Source organism: Salmo trutta, chromosome 3 (assembly GCF_901001165.1).
Source record: "Salmo trutta chromosome 3, fSalTru1.1, whole genome shotgun sequence".
Lineage (NCBI taxonomy): Eukaryota > Metazoa > Chordata > Actinopteri > Salmoniformes > Salmonidae > Salmo > Salmo trutta.
Window position 1 is genome coordinate 10,511,703 of NC_042959.1, and position 16,203 is coordinate 10,527,905.

Here is a 16,203-nt window from a genome sequence, read left to right on the forward strand (position 1 = left end):
CAGTGTTAGTAGCATTAGTAATGTTAACAGTGTTAGTAGCATTAGTAATGTTAAGTGTTAGTAGCATTAATAATGTTAACAGTGTTAGTAGCATTAGTAATGTTAACAGTGTTAGTAGCATTAGTAATGTTAACAGTGTTAGTAGCATTAGTAATGTTAACAGTGTTAGTAATGTTAACAGTGTTAGTAGCGTTAGTAGTGTTAGTGTAACAGTGTAGGTTCCGTCCCTCTCTTCGCCCCAACCCGGGCTCGAACCAGGGACCCTTGCACACCCACGAAGCATCGTTACCCATCACGCCACAAAAGCCGCGGCCCTTGCAACGCAAGGGGAAACCCTACTTCAAGTCTCAGAGCGAGTGACGTCACTGATTGAAATGCTATTAGCGCGCACCACTGCTAACTAACTAGCCATTTCACATCGGTTACATTAGTAATGTTAACAGTGTTAGTAGCATTAGTAATGTTAAGTGTTAGTAATGTTAGTAGCGTTAGTAGTGTTAGTAATGTTAACAGTGTTAGTAGCATTAGTAATGTTAGCAGTGTTAGTAATGTTAGTAGTGTTAGTAATGTTAGCCGTGTTAGTAGCATTAGTAATGTTAGCAGTGTTAGTAATGTTAGTAGCGTTAGTAGTGTTAGTAATGTTAGCAGTGTTAGTAGCATTAGTAATGTTAGCAGTGTTAGTAATGTTAGTAGCGTTAGTAGTGTTAGTAATGTTAGCAGTGTTAGTAGCATTAGTAATGTTAACAGTGTTAATAGCATTAGTAATGTTAGCAGTGTTAGTAATGTTAGTAGCGTTTGTATCATTGTTAGCAGTGTTAGTATTGTTAGCAGTTAGTATTGTTAGCAGTGTTAATGTTCGCAGTGTTAGTAATGTTAGTAGCGTTAGTGTCATTGTTAGCAGTGTTAGTAATGTTAGCAGTGTTAGTAGCGTTAGTAATGTTAAGTGTTAATAGCATTAGTAATGTTAGCAGTGTTAGTAATGTTAGTAGCGTTTGTGTCATTGTTAGCAGTGTTAGTATTGTTAGCAGTTAGTATTGTTAGCAGTGTTAATGTTCGCAGTGTTAGTAATGTTAGTAGCATTAGTGTCATTGTTAGCAGTGTTAGTAATGTTAGCAGTGTTAGTAGCGTTAGCAGTGTTAGTAACGTTAGTAATGCTAGCAGTGTTAGTAACGTTAGTAACGTTAATGTTAGCAGTGTTAGTAATGTTAGTAGCGTTAGTGTCATTGTTAGCAGTGTTAGTAATGCTAGCAGTGTTAGTAATGCTAGCAGTGTTAGTAGCATTAGTAATGTTAGCAGCGTTAGCAATATTAGCAGTGCTAGCAGTGTTAGCAGCGTTAGTAATGTTAGTAGCGTTAGTAATAGCAGCGTTAGTGTTAGCAGCATTAACGTTAGTAGTGTTAGCAGCGTTAGTAATAGCAGCGTTAGTAGCATTAGTAATATTTCTAGCGTTAGTAATAGCAGCGTAAGTAGCGTTAGTAATGTTAGCAGCATACATGAAAGTACAGATATTTTTAAAAACATGATTTATTTTCCACTTTTGGTCAAACAGGAGTTGCACTGAAGTGCAAAGGAAAGATTAATTTCAGAATAACATGATTTAAAGAGGTACAATATTTTGATGTGATCACCACAACTAAATCACATAATGAAGTGGATATCAGTTATGCCATTATACCTAAATAATGGAAATTGATCCAAGTATACAATTCATCCATTTATTCACAGAGCACACATAATGAATCATACAAGTGAAAGCATACTAGTTGGCCTAAGGAACCTAAGTTTGGGAACCCTCAGGACTTCCATTTCAGAAACCTGTAATTTGCAAACTAACGAGAAACGCATGATTTGCAAACCAATAAGGAAAGCCCAGTCAACAACTTCATAATATTAAGAGAAATGACAAAAACATGGAAATGGCATAATAGTCTGAATAAAGAAAATATACACACAATAAGTAAATTAAACTATTTGAAAAAGGCACAGTTGATAACTGCAATGGTAGATCATGGTCCTGTACAGCAGAAGTATCATAACTGTGGGTAGATGGAGTACAGCCATGGACAAAAAGTTGCATGTTTGACTCACGTCGAGACAACAGTATCATTTTAGCTAACCCTATCCCTTTTCTTAACCTTTACCTTGTTTTCCTAACCTGCGTAAAGTCCCTTCTGTCTGTAGCTGTACTCCATCTAGTCTCAACCTTAGTTTCTCATCTTGGTTCGAAGATTCAGAGGCCCATTGCCTCTTGAGTATTGTATCAGTGAGCGAACACTACATCACATAACAAGGAAGTGTCTGTCATTATCTTTAAAACAATAATTGAAAAATAAAATCACCACACCTCTCATGATTCTCTTGTTCATATTTACAGTGGTCCTCCTCAAATATAATATATCTTTATGTACATTTGTAGTAGGAAAGCATGTGTTAATAAAATAATTGAGAAGGTAAAGCAGCATTGCCATTTAAAAAAAAGAGTCTCATCCTCTTGGGCCCACATTCATTAAGCATCTCATATTAGGTGCTGATCTAGGATCACTTTTGCCTTTTAAAACATAACGAGTAAGAGACAGGACCTGGTCCTAGGTCAGCACTCCTGCTCTGAGACGACAATCCCTGACACCAGGTTGCATGTTAGGAGATGTAGGTCTTGATCTTCTGTGTAATGGCTCTACAGCAGATGGGACACTTGTCAAGGGCCTGGGAACACTCCTTGCAGACGACCAGGTGCCCACAGGGGATGAAGACGATGCAGATGTCTCTGTCCATACACACTTTGCACTGTTTCTCCCTCTGCAGCTTCCGTAGCTTCTCAAGGGGATCCTCGTCTGAAATAGGGGAGAAACAGCAGTTGGTAACCGAGCACAATGAAGTAGTTAGAACACTGACCAACACAGCTCGATTATGTTTTGGGGGCAGCAGGTAGCCTAGTGGTTAGAGCATTGGGCCAGTAACCGAAAGGTTGCTAGATCGAATCCCCGAGCAGACAAGGTAAAAATCTATCTTTTTGCCCCTGAACAAGGCAGTTAACCCACTGTTCCTAGGCCGTCATCGTAAATAAGAATTTGTTCTTAACTGACTTGCCTAAATGAAGGTTAAATATTATTATTTGTTTTATTGTTCCTTCTATAGCCAAGCCTCATGTAGGCCTACAGTGTGAATAGCATTGTTACTGGATAAACTAGGTCAAATTGCAAAATCCTGTGGAATAAATTCAGGAATTTGACTTATACTGTAAATAAACCTCAATAACAGTTTTAATAGAACAGTGCCCTGATAAAATGATACTAGCAAGCAATGCTAAGAGTTTCCCCCTTATGAGACACATACCATGGTTCTCTGCTGTCCCTGCGTCGCTGTCAGGGTCTCTGTTAAAGCAGTCCTGCAGCAGAGTTTCCAGGGTGGAGTAGCCTGTCCCATCCCTGCATATCCTCTCCTGTATAGTCCTCTCTACCAAGGCAGGCTCCAGACCCATCTCCACCGCCTTCTGGGCATTGGCTGACTGCAGCACCTCTGTAGAGAGAGGGAGGAGACTGAGCATGTACTAGTAGGTGATGGAAATAGCACCCTGTGAGAGAGAGAGATATAAGTACCAGTCAAACGTTAGGACACACTAACTCATTCAAGGGTTTTTCTTTATTTTTGCTATTTTCTACATTGTAGAATAATAGTGAATACATCAAAACTATGAAATAACATATGGAATCATGTGGTAACCAAAAAAATAAATAAATACATTTAAAAAAAAAAAAGTGTTAAACAAATATTTTATACTTGAGATTCTTGAAAGAAGCCACCCTTTGCCTTGATGACAGCTTTGCACACTCTTGGCATTCTCTCAACCAGCTTCATGAGGTAGTCACCCGGAATGCATTTCAATTAACAGGTGTGCCTTGTTAAAAGTTAATTTGTGGAATTTCTTTCCTTCTTCATGCGTTTGAGCCAATCAGTTGTGTTGTGACAAGGTAGGGGTGGTATACAGAAGAGCGCCCTATTTGGTAAAAGACCAAGTCCATATTATGGCAAGAACAGCTCAAATAAGCAAAGAGAAACGACAGTCCATCATTACTTTAAGATATGAAGGTCAGTCAATCCGGAACATTTCAAGAACTTTGAAGGTTTCTTCAAGTGCAGTCGCAAAAGCCATGAAGCACTATGATGAAACTGGCTCTCATGAGGACCGCCACAGGAAAGGAAGACCTAGTGTTACCTCAGAAATTGCAGCCTAAATAAATGCTTCACAGAGTTCAAGTAACAGACACATCGACAGTTCAGAGGAGACTGCATGAATCAGGCCTTCATGGTCGAATTGCTGCAAAGAAACCACTACTAAAGGACACCAATAATAAGAAGACTTGCTTTGGCCAAGAAGCATGAGGAATGGACATTAGACCGGTGGAAATCTGTCCAAATTTGTTCCAACTGACGTGTCTTTGTGAGACGCAGAGTAGGTGAACTGATGACCGCATGTGTGGTTCCCACCATGACGCATAGAGTAGGAGGTGTGATGGTGCTTTGCTGATGACACTGTTGGTGATTCATTTAGAATTCAAGGCACACTTAACCAGCCTGGCTACCACAGCATTCTGCAGCAATACACCATCTCATCTGATTTGCGCTTAGTGGGACTATCATTTGTTTTTTAAACAGGACAATGACCCAAAACACACCTCCAGGCTGTGTAAGGGCTATTTGACCAATCACTCAACCTCAACCCAATTGAGATGGTTTGAGATGAGTTGGACCGCCGAGTGAAGGAAAAGCAGCCAACAAGTGCTCAGCATGTGGGAAGTCCTTCAAGACTGTTGGAAGAGCATTCCAGGTGAAGCTGGTTGAGAGAATGCCAAGATTGTGCAAAGCTGTCATCAAGGCAAAGGGTGGCTACTTTCAAGAATCTCAAATATATTTTAATTTGTTTAATACTTTTTTGGTTACTACATGATTCCATATGTGTTATTTCATAGTTTTGATGTCTTCACTATTATTTTACAATGTAGAAAATAGTAAAAGTGAAGAAAAACCCTTGAATGAGTAGGTGTCCAAACTTTTGACAGGTACTGTATATATAATCTAACAATACCTTTAGCTAAAGTTCCAAAACTCTAATGAATAAAAAAAAAAGTGAAAGGGGAACAACTTTACAAAAATGTTTATGTTACATCAAAAAAATGGTTTTACCTGTCTCATGACTTGAACATCCATTTAGGTGACTTGAAGCCTGGGAAATCAATAGAAGGAAGGAATTTGATATGGTAGGAGTCATGCAAGGATGGGTGCAGTTTAATATGTTTGACCACAAGTTTAGGGGTTAGAGGTCAGGGTTAGGAGGATGAAGTCTTGGAGACCTACAGCATTGTTCCAGCCTGAACCTTGTAGCTGAACGCTGCTGACAAACTCCTGTCCTTTCTCTGCCAGTAGAAAACTGCACCTGGATTAAAACATGACACGCAATGTTAGTGACAGGGAAAAGAAGCATGCATATGGTTGTTTACTTTCTACTTGTGAGTGTGTGTGTTTTTACCCAGGATAGTGTTTGGCGTGCTCCTCCCAGGGATCCTCGTCCTGCTGCCAGCCCTTCAGACCTCCACCACAGCGGAAACAGCCCACATGGTCTGGTGTACCTGCACCAACACACACACACGTTAGGATATATACCCGGTCCTTTCTATATCAACTCCTCCCTGGCCCTTTTACCGTAGCAAGTAATGGTAAGCATAAATTGTATTTGTTAATGACTTTTCTCACAGCCAAAGCTCTAGTCTACCCCGCTCCCAGGTCTCACCTGTGTTGTAGAAGCCTGCTCTGGCCAGCCTCTCGTGGTCAATAGGGTGCTGGATACCCGCAAAGCTGCCTAGCCTCTCCTCAAAGCTCTGCATGGGTACCTGAGGACCCGGGCGTGGCCTGGTCTCCACCTCCCTCCCCCCCTGAGAGGGGAGGTTCCCCACATCATGCCCCAGGATGAAGAAGCAGTAGGGGTAGTGTTTGGAGTGCTCTCCCCACGCAGTGTCCCCGGCCTCCCAGCCTTTCAGCATCCTTCCACAGCAGAAGCACTGCACCTGGTCTCCCTCCCCCAGATAGAAGAGCCCCGCCTGGGCCAGCTCTCTAGGTCGGACCGGGGATGTGGAGGGCCACGGGCCGAAGGTGTTGAACCGGGAGTCTTCGCTGGCCATGTGCGGGGCCATGGGGTAGGTGGTATCGTCTACCACTTCTCCCGTCCTCAGGCGGAACTCCATGTCCTCAGCGTCTTCGTTGTAGGAGGTTTCATTGGTCATCATGGCACCTTGAAGAGAGTTAACCCTGGATCGATGGGTGCAGCTCAGGAACTTACAGGTGGGGGAGACCTGAAACATTGCAACAGTAGTATGATAATTTGGCAGAAACAAGAGATAATGAAATAAAAATATACAAAAAAAAGTTTTGCGCATCATCGTCATCCCCCTTTCATCCTCACCTCCACGTGCCTCTCCACGGGTGCGTCACCTCCACACCAGTTCTCTACAGTCTTGTGGCAGCTGAAGCAGCGCACCTTGTCGGCCTGTCCCGTGAAGTAGAACCCAGCGCGGGCCAGCCTCTCCGCTGACACCTGCTGGGCCAGGAGGGAACCCCGGAACGAGTCCAGCCGCATGTCCATCATGGACCAGTCTATTGCATGGTCCGACTCCATATCACTGTCTCTCCCGGGGCCTGACATCACGACACAGGGCTGGGCTGGGTTGCCTAGAATGAATGAGCTGAAAAAAATATATATAAAGTCATTTCCGGAGGCGCTAGTGAACAAGCTATCAGGAATCTGGACAGACACCATGTAAATGCAGAAGTTTGACAAGAGACAGCATTGTATTTCCTAGAGTACCACTAGATGGCAATATGCACATTGCTATGGTCACATGAAGGCGTGGCTGTTACGTGTGAGGGGTGGAAAGGCAAGAACAGGCTCTGGAATATGTTCTCACACTACCAGGCCGCCCTGCTCACCACAGGAATACATAGACCATAACACACACAAATACACAAAGTGAGCACACAACGACACACACAGCCAAATGTAACGAACACTATTATTTTAAGTGAGCACTGGCCTCAGTTTTCCATTCGTCCCTATGATCAACAACGCTCAGCATTTCGTAGGAAAGGAGTTGCATAACGCTTACTTTGTGAAGTGAATCAATCAGCCCTCTTTGAGTAGTGTGTTGCAACACAATCAATACCCAGCCTTATCAATGTTGGGCTACTGTAGGCTAGGCATTATGCTACTTTCACACCACACATCCCCACCAACAGGGAGGATCAGGAACCGTTGTCAGAACAATCAGGTATTTCACCGCAGGCTGTATTCACCAATCAAACCATGATCCAATCCCATCACTGTTCCTGCTATCAACAGTAATGCAATCAATTACATACAGTACATCGTTGCCATGCCTTGTGTTAGGATAGATAAGTTGGCTAAAGCAGCAACAGACAGCCACCCAGGCTACCAAACATAGAACGATCATTCCTATGGAATAGAAATTGGCTACTGTCTATGCTACCAATCAACCAACCAATATTGGCCATGCTGGTTTTAATCTTTTGTATACCTGCCATCTCCATCGCAGCAAGCAAGGCAAGCTTCAGACTTAAACATTCAGTTAGACTGGAGGTTGTCATGGTTTCTCAGGCAGCACTCTCACACTAACATGAACCTGCCATATTGCTGTGAAAACAGATGAGTAAATATGTGGTGATGTCCTAGGAAAATGTGCTGTACCCACTCATCCCATGCTCTCCCTGACAGCTCCAAAAGGCATCATGTTCATGCCTTCATCATAAACAGGGACCTGAGCGTAACATATTCTTCACTATGAACTGGCTAGCTTTTCATGATTGTATAACTATAACTACAGTTCAGTACTTTTATATGTGGCCCATCTGTTACTGATCAGAGCTAAACTGAACCTTAATCTCAATGCACAGGAAGGATAGATATGATGGATGGATGTGGCGCCACTTGGTTGAACGACAGCAATAGGCTGATCATACATGTGCAAAGTGCATGCCAAGGGGTCTGGTTGACCTTTTCCGCACACTAGCGCCGTGCCATTGGTTCAAACTCCAATCTCACTCACTGTTCCCTCTCAATCGCAACAGTCAGATGGACACATTGAGGGGGTGGGTGTCACGTACATTCTGGAAAGTTCACAGGCTCTTGTTTGTGTCTATAGTCAGACAAAAGCGCCAAACATAAATATAGGTTGACGCGCATCGCAATGTGCTGCCGATTGTCCTGTTTGACAGTTGAGTATTCTGCTGGGCATGGATGCGCACTGTCAGGGATTAGCCCTCTTCCAATGATATTTAGGACATAGTTAAATAAAACAAAAACAACATTGTCTAATAACGAAAACAAACAAAGCCAACGTTAAAATGTCTATAATGGACTTTGATCAGTCGATATTGAACTGTTTCGCCATAGACAGTAACGTAGCACGACCGACGAGCTGTCAACCGTAACAGTTGAAAATGCATGCAAAGACATACCCAATACACATACCTTGGAAAAGCTTGGATGTCACCTAGTGCCTCTGAGGTATTGGATGCTGCCCGTCTCCTTTCCAAATAAGATAGATCGCTATTTAACCATGGTTTGGGGAAGTCAGTTCAGCGTCGGTGTTGTTCTGCGCACCAGTAAAGGGGCAGCCCACCTGACCACCATTGTGGAAATAGATTGTTTATGACGTAGGAAGAAAAGGGGGGAAGTATGGGGAATTCGTGCTAGTTTTGCTGCGTTCAAGTTCAAATCAGAACTAGGAAACTCTGACATATTTGACTTGCTAAATGGTTGAACGGAGCACGTGTATAACTACAACCAAATTTATAACTACAACCAAACGTAACTGTCAAACTTATTCCACAGAGGACAGTGTGTCTGCGGGGTTTCGCTCCTCCCTTGTACTTGATTGATGAATAACGGCCACTAATTAGCAAGGAACTCCCCACACCTGGTTGTCTAGGGCTTAATTGAAATGAAAAACCTGCAGACACTGGGCCCTCCATGGAATGAGTTTGACACCTCTAAGTAGGCAAGTTCTAGTTCCGACTAGTACTTGAACGCGGCATTTCCATTACATTGGGGTCGAAACCCACCACTGCGACCTGTATGCTCTTGTTGGCTGGCCCTCACTACATATCGTCACCAAACCCACTGGCTCCAGGTCATCTATAAGTCTTTGCTAGGTAAAGCCCCGCCTTATCTCAGCTCACTGGTCACCATAGCAACAGCCACCCGTAGCACCGCTCCAGCAGGTATATTGCACTGGTCATCCCCAAAGCCAACACTTCCTTTGACTGCCTTTCCTTCCAGTTCTCTGCTGCCAATAACTGGAGTCTTATATCTCCCTCTCTAACTTTAAGCATCAGCTGTCAGAGCAGCTTACCGATCACTGTACCTGTACACAGCCAATCTGTAAATAGCCCACCTGACTACCTCATCCCCATATTATTACTTACCCTCTTTCTCTTTTGCACCCCAGTATCTCTACTTGCACATCATCATCTGCACATGTATCATTCCAGTGTTAATGCTAAATTGTAATTATTTCGCCTCTATGGCCTATTTATTGCCTACCTCCCTACTCTTCTACATTTGCACACACTGTACATAGATTTTTCTATTTTTCTTTTCTTTTGTGTTATTGACTGTACGTTTGTTTATGTGTAACTCCGTGTTGTTGTTTTTGTCGCACTGCTTTGCTTTATCTTGGCCAGGTCGCAGTTGTAAATGAGAACTTGTTCTCAACTGGCCTACCTGGTTAAATAAAGGTGAAATAAATAAAATAAAAAATTATAAATGAGAAATGAGTAATAGGCTGTTTTGATGAAAGTGGATGTATGGACAGGGATGTAGGCTATACCAGAGAGGAAGAGGCGAAGCGAGAGGGTTTACTCCAACCAAAACCTGTCCACGAAAATAATGCCACGAAGTGAGGAACTTTTGTATGAAGATCAATGAGTGTCGAATTTGATCAACAAAAAAATGTAATTGCTAATTTGCTAGGTGAGGCTTATTTGATAGAATATACGTTTCGTAATGGCTAGGTTGTTATTTTTACATTTACATTTTAGTCATTTAGCAGACGCTCTTATCCAGAGCGACTTACAGTATATGACTGCACAGTTATAAGTGGACGCACGTGGCGTCTCGGGAAACTTTGAAAACAAAAAAATATATATATATTATTGGAGTTGTGCTTGTTGTTCACACCTATTTGCCCTCTCATTGACTAGAATGGTCACACCTCGCCACCCTTCCATGTTTGAGGACATGTATTTCCATTGTTAGAGCAGTCACTCGACCATCTTGTCAACATAATAGATACTTTGACTATACATTGACTTTCAATAAGGGAGGCAAAAGGGCCAGGGCTGCTTTTTATTTTATATGCTCAATACAATTATCCACCATTTGTTTCTCCCAAGTCTACACACACAGAGCGAGAGAGAGATTTTGTAAACCCTGACCGAAACAAAAGTGATATGGGAAGAATATGGGCATTTCTGTGGTTTTAAAGTTGAAACGGCACATATCCTTCTTTCTAAACCACCCCAGACTTTCTGGGAAGTTTACACATTAGGCCTATGTGACATCGGAAATGTGATGCTGTCATTTATTTCCATATTTGGAGTTGTTCATTAATCCAAACATCCTTCTACCCAAAATGTATTTTTGTGTCCGATTCAATGAACTCAAATAGCCTTTAATAATTATTATTATTTATTACATTTCTACAGTGATTTTCATAGAATCTCAAAGCTCTTCAAGAGCAAAAAACAAACAAGCTGTCACATCCTGACCATAGAAAGGTGTTATTTTCTATGGTAGAGTAGGTCAGGGCGTGACAGTTTTTTTTCTATGTTTTCTATTTCTATGTTTAGGTTCTAGTTTTGTATTTCTATGTTGGGGTTTTATTTGGGATGATCTCCAATTAGAGGCAGCTGGTCCTCGTTGTCTCTAATTGGAGATCATACTTAAGTAGGGGTTTTTCCACCTGGGTTTTGTGGGTGATTAATTTTGAGTTGTGTATGTGTTCATCACTGCGTCACGTTTTTGTTCTTCTTCATTCAATGTATTTATGTATTGCATAGTTTCAAATAAAATGTGGAACGACACACACGCTGCACTTTGGTCCTCTTCTCCTTTCGACAACCGTGACACAAGCAATATTTCATGACAGGTCAACCAATAGAGGCCAGGTCTTTGAAAGCTGCATCCTCAGAAGAGCGGGTCAGTTCATTTATGGCTTGAGTGGAGACAGCTGGTCAGAGGACGGTAGATGATGGAGTCTGCTGATGATCTTGTAGAGGGCAAGTCTGGGAACCAGCCTGAATCTTATACAGCGCTCGACTTGGACTGAAATAAGTGCCGGTACTCATTTTGGGTGTCGGTACTGTTTACAGTTTAGGTGCAGGAGCTCAACAATACGTTTGAGCTAATATTCTACAAGAGGAACAGGAGCTCAAGCAGTAGAACATTTGAGGTGCAGTTATTCAGCTCCTGCCCAAGAAAGCACAGCTCTTATAGCCACTGTACTTCTCCTCTTCCACTCTGTATCAGCCACTTGGGTGATGCCTCAGCAGCTCTGTGTGCCAGAAAACTGATACCTAGTCAGTTGTACAACTGAATGCCTTCAACTGAAATGTGTCTTCCGCATTTAAACCTCTTAAGGATCTGAACCTTTTTTTAATCTTCGCCTAAAATAACATACCCAAATCTAACTGCCTGTAGCTCAGGACCTGAAGCAAGGATATGCATATTCTTCATACCATTTAATCAAGCTTATTGTTTTCCTTTTCAATTTTGGAAATAAGTTTAGGTGACAAGCTGATGGGTCAGAACCTCTGCTCAAATATCGGCTATATTATAACGCACCTTAGAATTTGTAAATGTGCGCCAGAAGCGCACTCAGACCTGAGACCTATCCAATAGGCCCGAAGATGCGCCTCAAGCAGCAGATCCTTCTGCAGTTGATGTGGAACAGGAGATCCAACAGCGGGCCTCAATGTGTACCATACATCCGCGACATCAGACAGCTGCAAGTTGAGAGCTTCAAGTTCCTTGGTGTCCACATCACCAACAAACTAACATGGTCCAAGCACACCAAGACAGTCGTGAAGAGGGCACGACAAAACCTATTCCCCCTCAGAAGACTGAACAAATTTGGCATGGGTCCTCAGATCCTCAAAAGGTTCTACAGCTGCACCATTGAGAGCATCCTGACTGGTTGCATCACTGCCTGGTATGGCAACTGCTCGGCCTCTGACCCCAAGGCACTACAGAGGGTAGTGTGTACGGCACAGTACATCACTGGGACCAAGCTTCCTGCCAACTATACCAGGCAGTGTCAGAGGAAGGCCCTAAAAATTGTCAAAGACTCCAGCCACCCCAGTCATAGACTGTTCTCTCTGCTACCGCATGGCAAGCGGTACCGGAGCGCCAAGTCTAGGTCCAAGAGGCTTCTAAACAGCTTCTACCCCCAAGCCATAAGACTCCTGAACATCTACTCAAATGGCTACCTGGACTATTTGAACGCCCCCCCCCTTCTCGCTGCTGCTTCTCTCTGTTATCTATGCATAGTCACTTTAATAACTCTACCTACATGTACATACCGGTGCCCCCTGTATATAGCCTCGCTATTGTTATTTTACTGCTGCTCTTTAATTATTTGTTACTTTTATTTCTTAAATTAACTGCACTGTTGGTTAGGGCTTGTAAGTAAGCATTTCACTGCAAGGTCTACACCTGTTGTATTCGGTGCATGTGACAAATAACATTTGATTTGATTCTACCTTTGTAGGTGAAACCGAGATTCCCGAGGGTCTGATCACCGGTGACATCTCCACGGCAACGGGCGTCTCGCACAGCAGGCACACCTGGAGCGTCATTCACGCAGGAGGTCAGAGAGGATGCGTCCCCTGGAATTACAAACTACTGTTCCACTGTAGCGGTGTCTCCTCACTGCAGCCTTCAGGGGAAATATTTGAAGAGTGGTGTGGCAGTTTAATGGAGAACTATGGGAAATGTTCAATAGTGGTGAACATTCAAAGCTGGAGGTCGCCAAGGAAAGGCAACAGTTGTAACTCGGGTTTCGCGGGGTATGTTCGACACCTGCCTGAGGCCTCGGAGGATCTCATGCCCATGACCTGCTGCCTGGCAGTGGCGCGCACCCACGCGCACAAGCTTCTTCAAATCCCATTCCAGTGCGCACACCTGAGCCCTGATATGGTTTCCGACCAATGACCGGCCCTCTACGACTGAGGCACTCTACATAAATACATCTTTTGGAACGAGCTATTGGAGGGAACTCTGAAGATGAGCAAGAGGAAATGAGAGGAAGCCTTGTCTCGAGTTAGGATGAATGAGAATCATTACCTAAATGACAAACAGTGACAAGGGGTTAATTGAGACTATATAAAACAGATGCACATTACATTGATAATGTACAGTAGTAATTGAGGAGGAGCAGGAACCGTGCTTGAACCAATAACCTTGCAGTATGGGGTGAGTGCACTATCCTGTGCCATAAAGGTTCAGACCTCTTGGCAGAGACCATAGCACTAACCTCACATACTTTTACCAAAAAAAGTCCCTTAGCCAAACACTGACACGTTCAGATTCACAACCAAAATAGGAATTTAATGTAACTTGTTACAGATGATCAATTTAATTGGAATCAAATGAATGCAATGAACTTACTACCAAATCACATTACACATCCAGACAGTGAAACATGTTTTAAATAGGCCTGAATATTAACATATGTAGTTGAGGTGATTAATTTAATCAAGTTGTTAAGACACCAACTTATTACATCTTTTTTTTTTTTAAAGCAAGGTTTAAGAAGCTGAATTTCTAGAACAGTTTCAAACTTCATACAACATAGGTTCCTCTGGAAAGTAGCTGTAGGGTATTATCATGGTCAGTTCTGAGATACATCCAGTCCAGTCAGAAAAGCTCTTTCCTCCAACAAAAATGCTGCCATACAGACTGCATCTCAATAGTTCAGTGGCCTCCTTTCACTCTCACTCATCTACACTGATCTGGAACTGGACTGGTGGAAGCAACCCTCCCCCCGGACTGGAATATAGAGGATAGGTCAAAGCAATATGGAAGAGTTTATCCTGTTTCCTCAAATCAGTGCAGATGAAGGTGAGATGAGAAAGGATGGAGAGATGAAAAGCCCATTTAGACCACGTCGACTGGATCTTCTCGCTGCTTCAGTGTGTAGTCAGATGGATCAGACGTTTCCTCCTACGATCCTCCGCAGCAGAGTGGCCAGACCTCCTTTAGAGATCTGTAATGGCGTCTTCTCCTCCTTGTTCTCTATGTAGATGCTGGCTCCGTTCTCCACCAGGAGTTTAGCTGCCTCCACACGCTCCTCGTCACACGCCAGGTGGCTGGGGGAGACAAATATTTAGCATGGTGGAAAAAGTGTAGAAAACAGCATTATCAAAACACAGACAAACATTAAGCACAGTAAAACACACAGCATCTAGAACACAACTTCAATACACACACTCCAGTGCTTACAGTGCAGTGTTTCCCTCCGAGTCCTGTATGTTGGTAGAAGCGTGCTGTTGAAGCAGCAGCTGGATCAGACGGCAGTTGCCCTTGCTTGAAGCTCTGTGTAGGGGAGTAGACTCCAGTTTATCTGTGACATTAGGGTTCGCTCCACTCTCCAGCAACAGGAGGGCGATCTGTGAAGAAGACCAACCATTTGCATTATCAATCAACATAACGTTATACCGTTCTTATTTTCTGCTTTAACAGCTGCAGAACTATTGTAGCAAAGCCAGGGGAACATAGTTGGTTCTGGCAGGGATTGAACTAGCAACAGTCAATCCCTAGACGGAGCTAATGGCCCCTGTGCCAACTAACTAACCCACTTGGTATTGAGTAAATCAGATTACTTCAGAACAGTATCTGTCTAACATTGTGGACCCAGTGTTGGTGTACCTCATATCTGTCCTTGGAGGCAGCATAGTGCAGAGGGGTGCAGCCGTTCTGGTTGACTGAGTTCAGCTGGGCTCCTTTGTTTATCAGTGACTTCACTATCTCCTCCCTGCCTGCAGATGCTGCGATGTGGAGGGGAGTCCAACTGACCTGGGGACAAGGACAAGCGATGAGACATCACTCTCAGATGGACAGTAACAACTTCTTCTTCTAGGATAGTAATGTAGTGATAGAGGGAGTAACTGAGCAGGCATGAACCAGAGGCTCAGTGGTTAGAGTAAGTGTGTCTCCTGTAACATACAGGTCCAGTGTCTCCAGACCTCTTGGCAGAGGCCGTAGAAATAGATGTGTGTTGGGGAAACTACTACCACCTGTTCATCTGTACTAATACACTATAGTGATATTCAATAGATCAAACATCTACAGTACTTACGAGATCAATTTAAGATAAAATGATTGCAACACAGCAAGTCAATATAATTGTACAATGTTGCAGACAATGACTTTTCAATATTTACATCATCTTGTGGGTTGACTTCCACCCCCAAATCCAACAGAAACTCAACGATCTTGACGTGTCCAGCCGAGCAGGCCCAGTGGAGAGCGGTCCTTTGGTCCTGGGAAAGAGCACCGGCGACCAGATTAATAAGGAGGGGGACATGTGGATGTATTAACAAATGTACCTAGCTAATTGACTGACTGCTGCCTGAAGCAGATAGCTCTGGTAATGTATTTCAAGTGATGATCATTTACCTGGTCCGTTTTGCAAGCGAGCGATTTATCCGTTAAAATACATTTCTTTAATTTGTCAAATTCACCAGTGAAGGCTAAATTACAGACTTCCACATTTGAAACAGTTTGCTCCATCATGAAAGATAGCTAGCTCAACTCACTAAGCGGTAAATTGGACTGAAATAAACATCAACATGACTCAGGAAATTTACCTAGGTTCTATTTCCGGTGTAAATGCGCGTAATTTGAGCTTTCAGAATAAAAGCTCCCAGCAGCATGGCGGGAATTTTGCTCCATTATTGGTAGAGGGATTGTTAATTATTTAAAGGAAACGTCACAGCTGTATCAAGTAAAGAAAAAGCAAATGTCCTAGGTGGTGCATTTACAGTGGTTCATAGATGTGAGGAGGAGACGGGGAAAATTTAAATGAGTATGGAGTGTCCGGAGAAGCTATGGATGCAGAGTTCTTTATGTTTGAG

General features: G+C 43.0%; 2 protein-coding genes across 3 annotated transcripts; both read right to left on the minus strand.

Moving 5' to 3' along the window:
• Window positions 1-1,513: 1,513 nt before the first annotated feature.
• On the minus strand, window positions 1,514-8,715 carry LOC115168034 (E3 ubiquitin-protein ligase XIAP). Of its 2 annotated transcripts, none has more exons than XM_029722885.1 (8): window positions 8,537-8,714; window positions 6,455-6,734; window positions 5,786-6,344; window positions 5,525-5,624; window positions 5,353-5,431; window positions 5,182-5,221; window positions 3,334-3,516; window positions 1,514-2,831 (listed from the first exon to the last, which is right to left on the minus strand). In XM_029722885.1, the coding sequence occupies exons 2-8, from the start codon at window positions 6,692-6,694 to the stop codon at window positions 2,638-2,640; spliced, it is 1,395 nt and encodes a 464-aa protein (XP_029578745.1). In that variant the 5' UTR covers window positions 6,695-6,734; window positions 8,537-8,714; the 3' UTR covers window positions 1,514-2,637. The 2 variants fall into 2 exon arrangements, with proteins under 2 accessions (XP_029578745.1, XP_029578753.1); XM_029722893.1 differs by having other exon boundaries at window positions 2,700-2,831; window positions 3,334-3,571; window positions 8,537-8,715.
• Window positions 8,716-13,654: 4,939 nt separating this feature from the next.
• Window positions 13,655-15,958, minus strand: LOC115168045 (26S proteasome non-ATPase regulatory subunit 10). The gene is made up of 5 exons (XM_029722906.1): window positions 15,746-15,958; window positions 15,511-15,609; window positions 14,996-15,142; window positions 14,570-14,736; window positions 13,655-14,436 (listed from the first exon to the last, which is right to left on the minus strand). Exons 1-5 carry the CDS (start codon window positions 15,860-15,862, stop codon window positions 14,277-14,279), a joined length of 690 nt encoding a protein of 229 aa, XP_029578766.1. The 5' UTR covers window positions 15,863-15,958; the 3' UTR covers window positions 13,655-14,276.
• Window positions 15,959-16,203: the final 245 nt, after the last annotated feature.

Coding starts and splice junctions, on each gene's coding strand:
- LOC115168034 (XM_029722885.1), bottom strand. CDS start 6,694: ATGTCAGGCCCCGGGAGAGACAGTGATATGGAGTCGGACCATGCAATA. Junction 6,345..6,454: donor CCGTGGAGAGGCACGTGGAG/GTGAGGATGAAA, acceptor GCAATGTTTCAG/GTCTCCCCCACCTGTAAGTT. Junction 2,832..3,333: donor AGGGACAGCAGAGAACCATG/GTATGTGTCTCA, acceptor CCCCTATTTCAG/ACGAGGATCCCCTTGAGAAG.
- LOC115168045 (XM_029722906.1), bottom strand. CDS start 15,862: ATGATGGAGCAAACTGTTTCAAATGTGGAAGTCTGTAATTTAGCCTTC. Junction 15,610..15,745: donor TCGCTTGCAAAACGGACCAG/GTAAATGATCAT, acceptor GCTCTTTCCCAG/GACCAAAGGACCGCTCTCCA. Junction 15,143..15,510: donor AAGTCAACCCACAAGATGAT/GTAAATATTGAA, acceptor CCTTGTCCCCAG/GTCAGTTGGACTCCCCTCCA.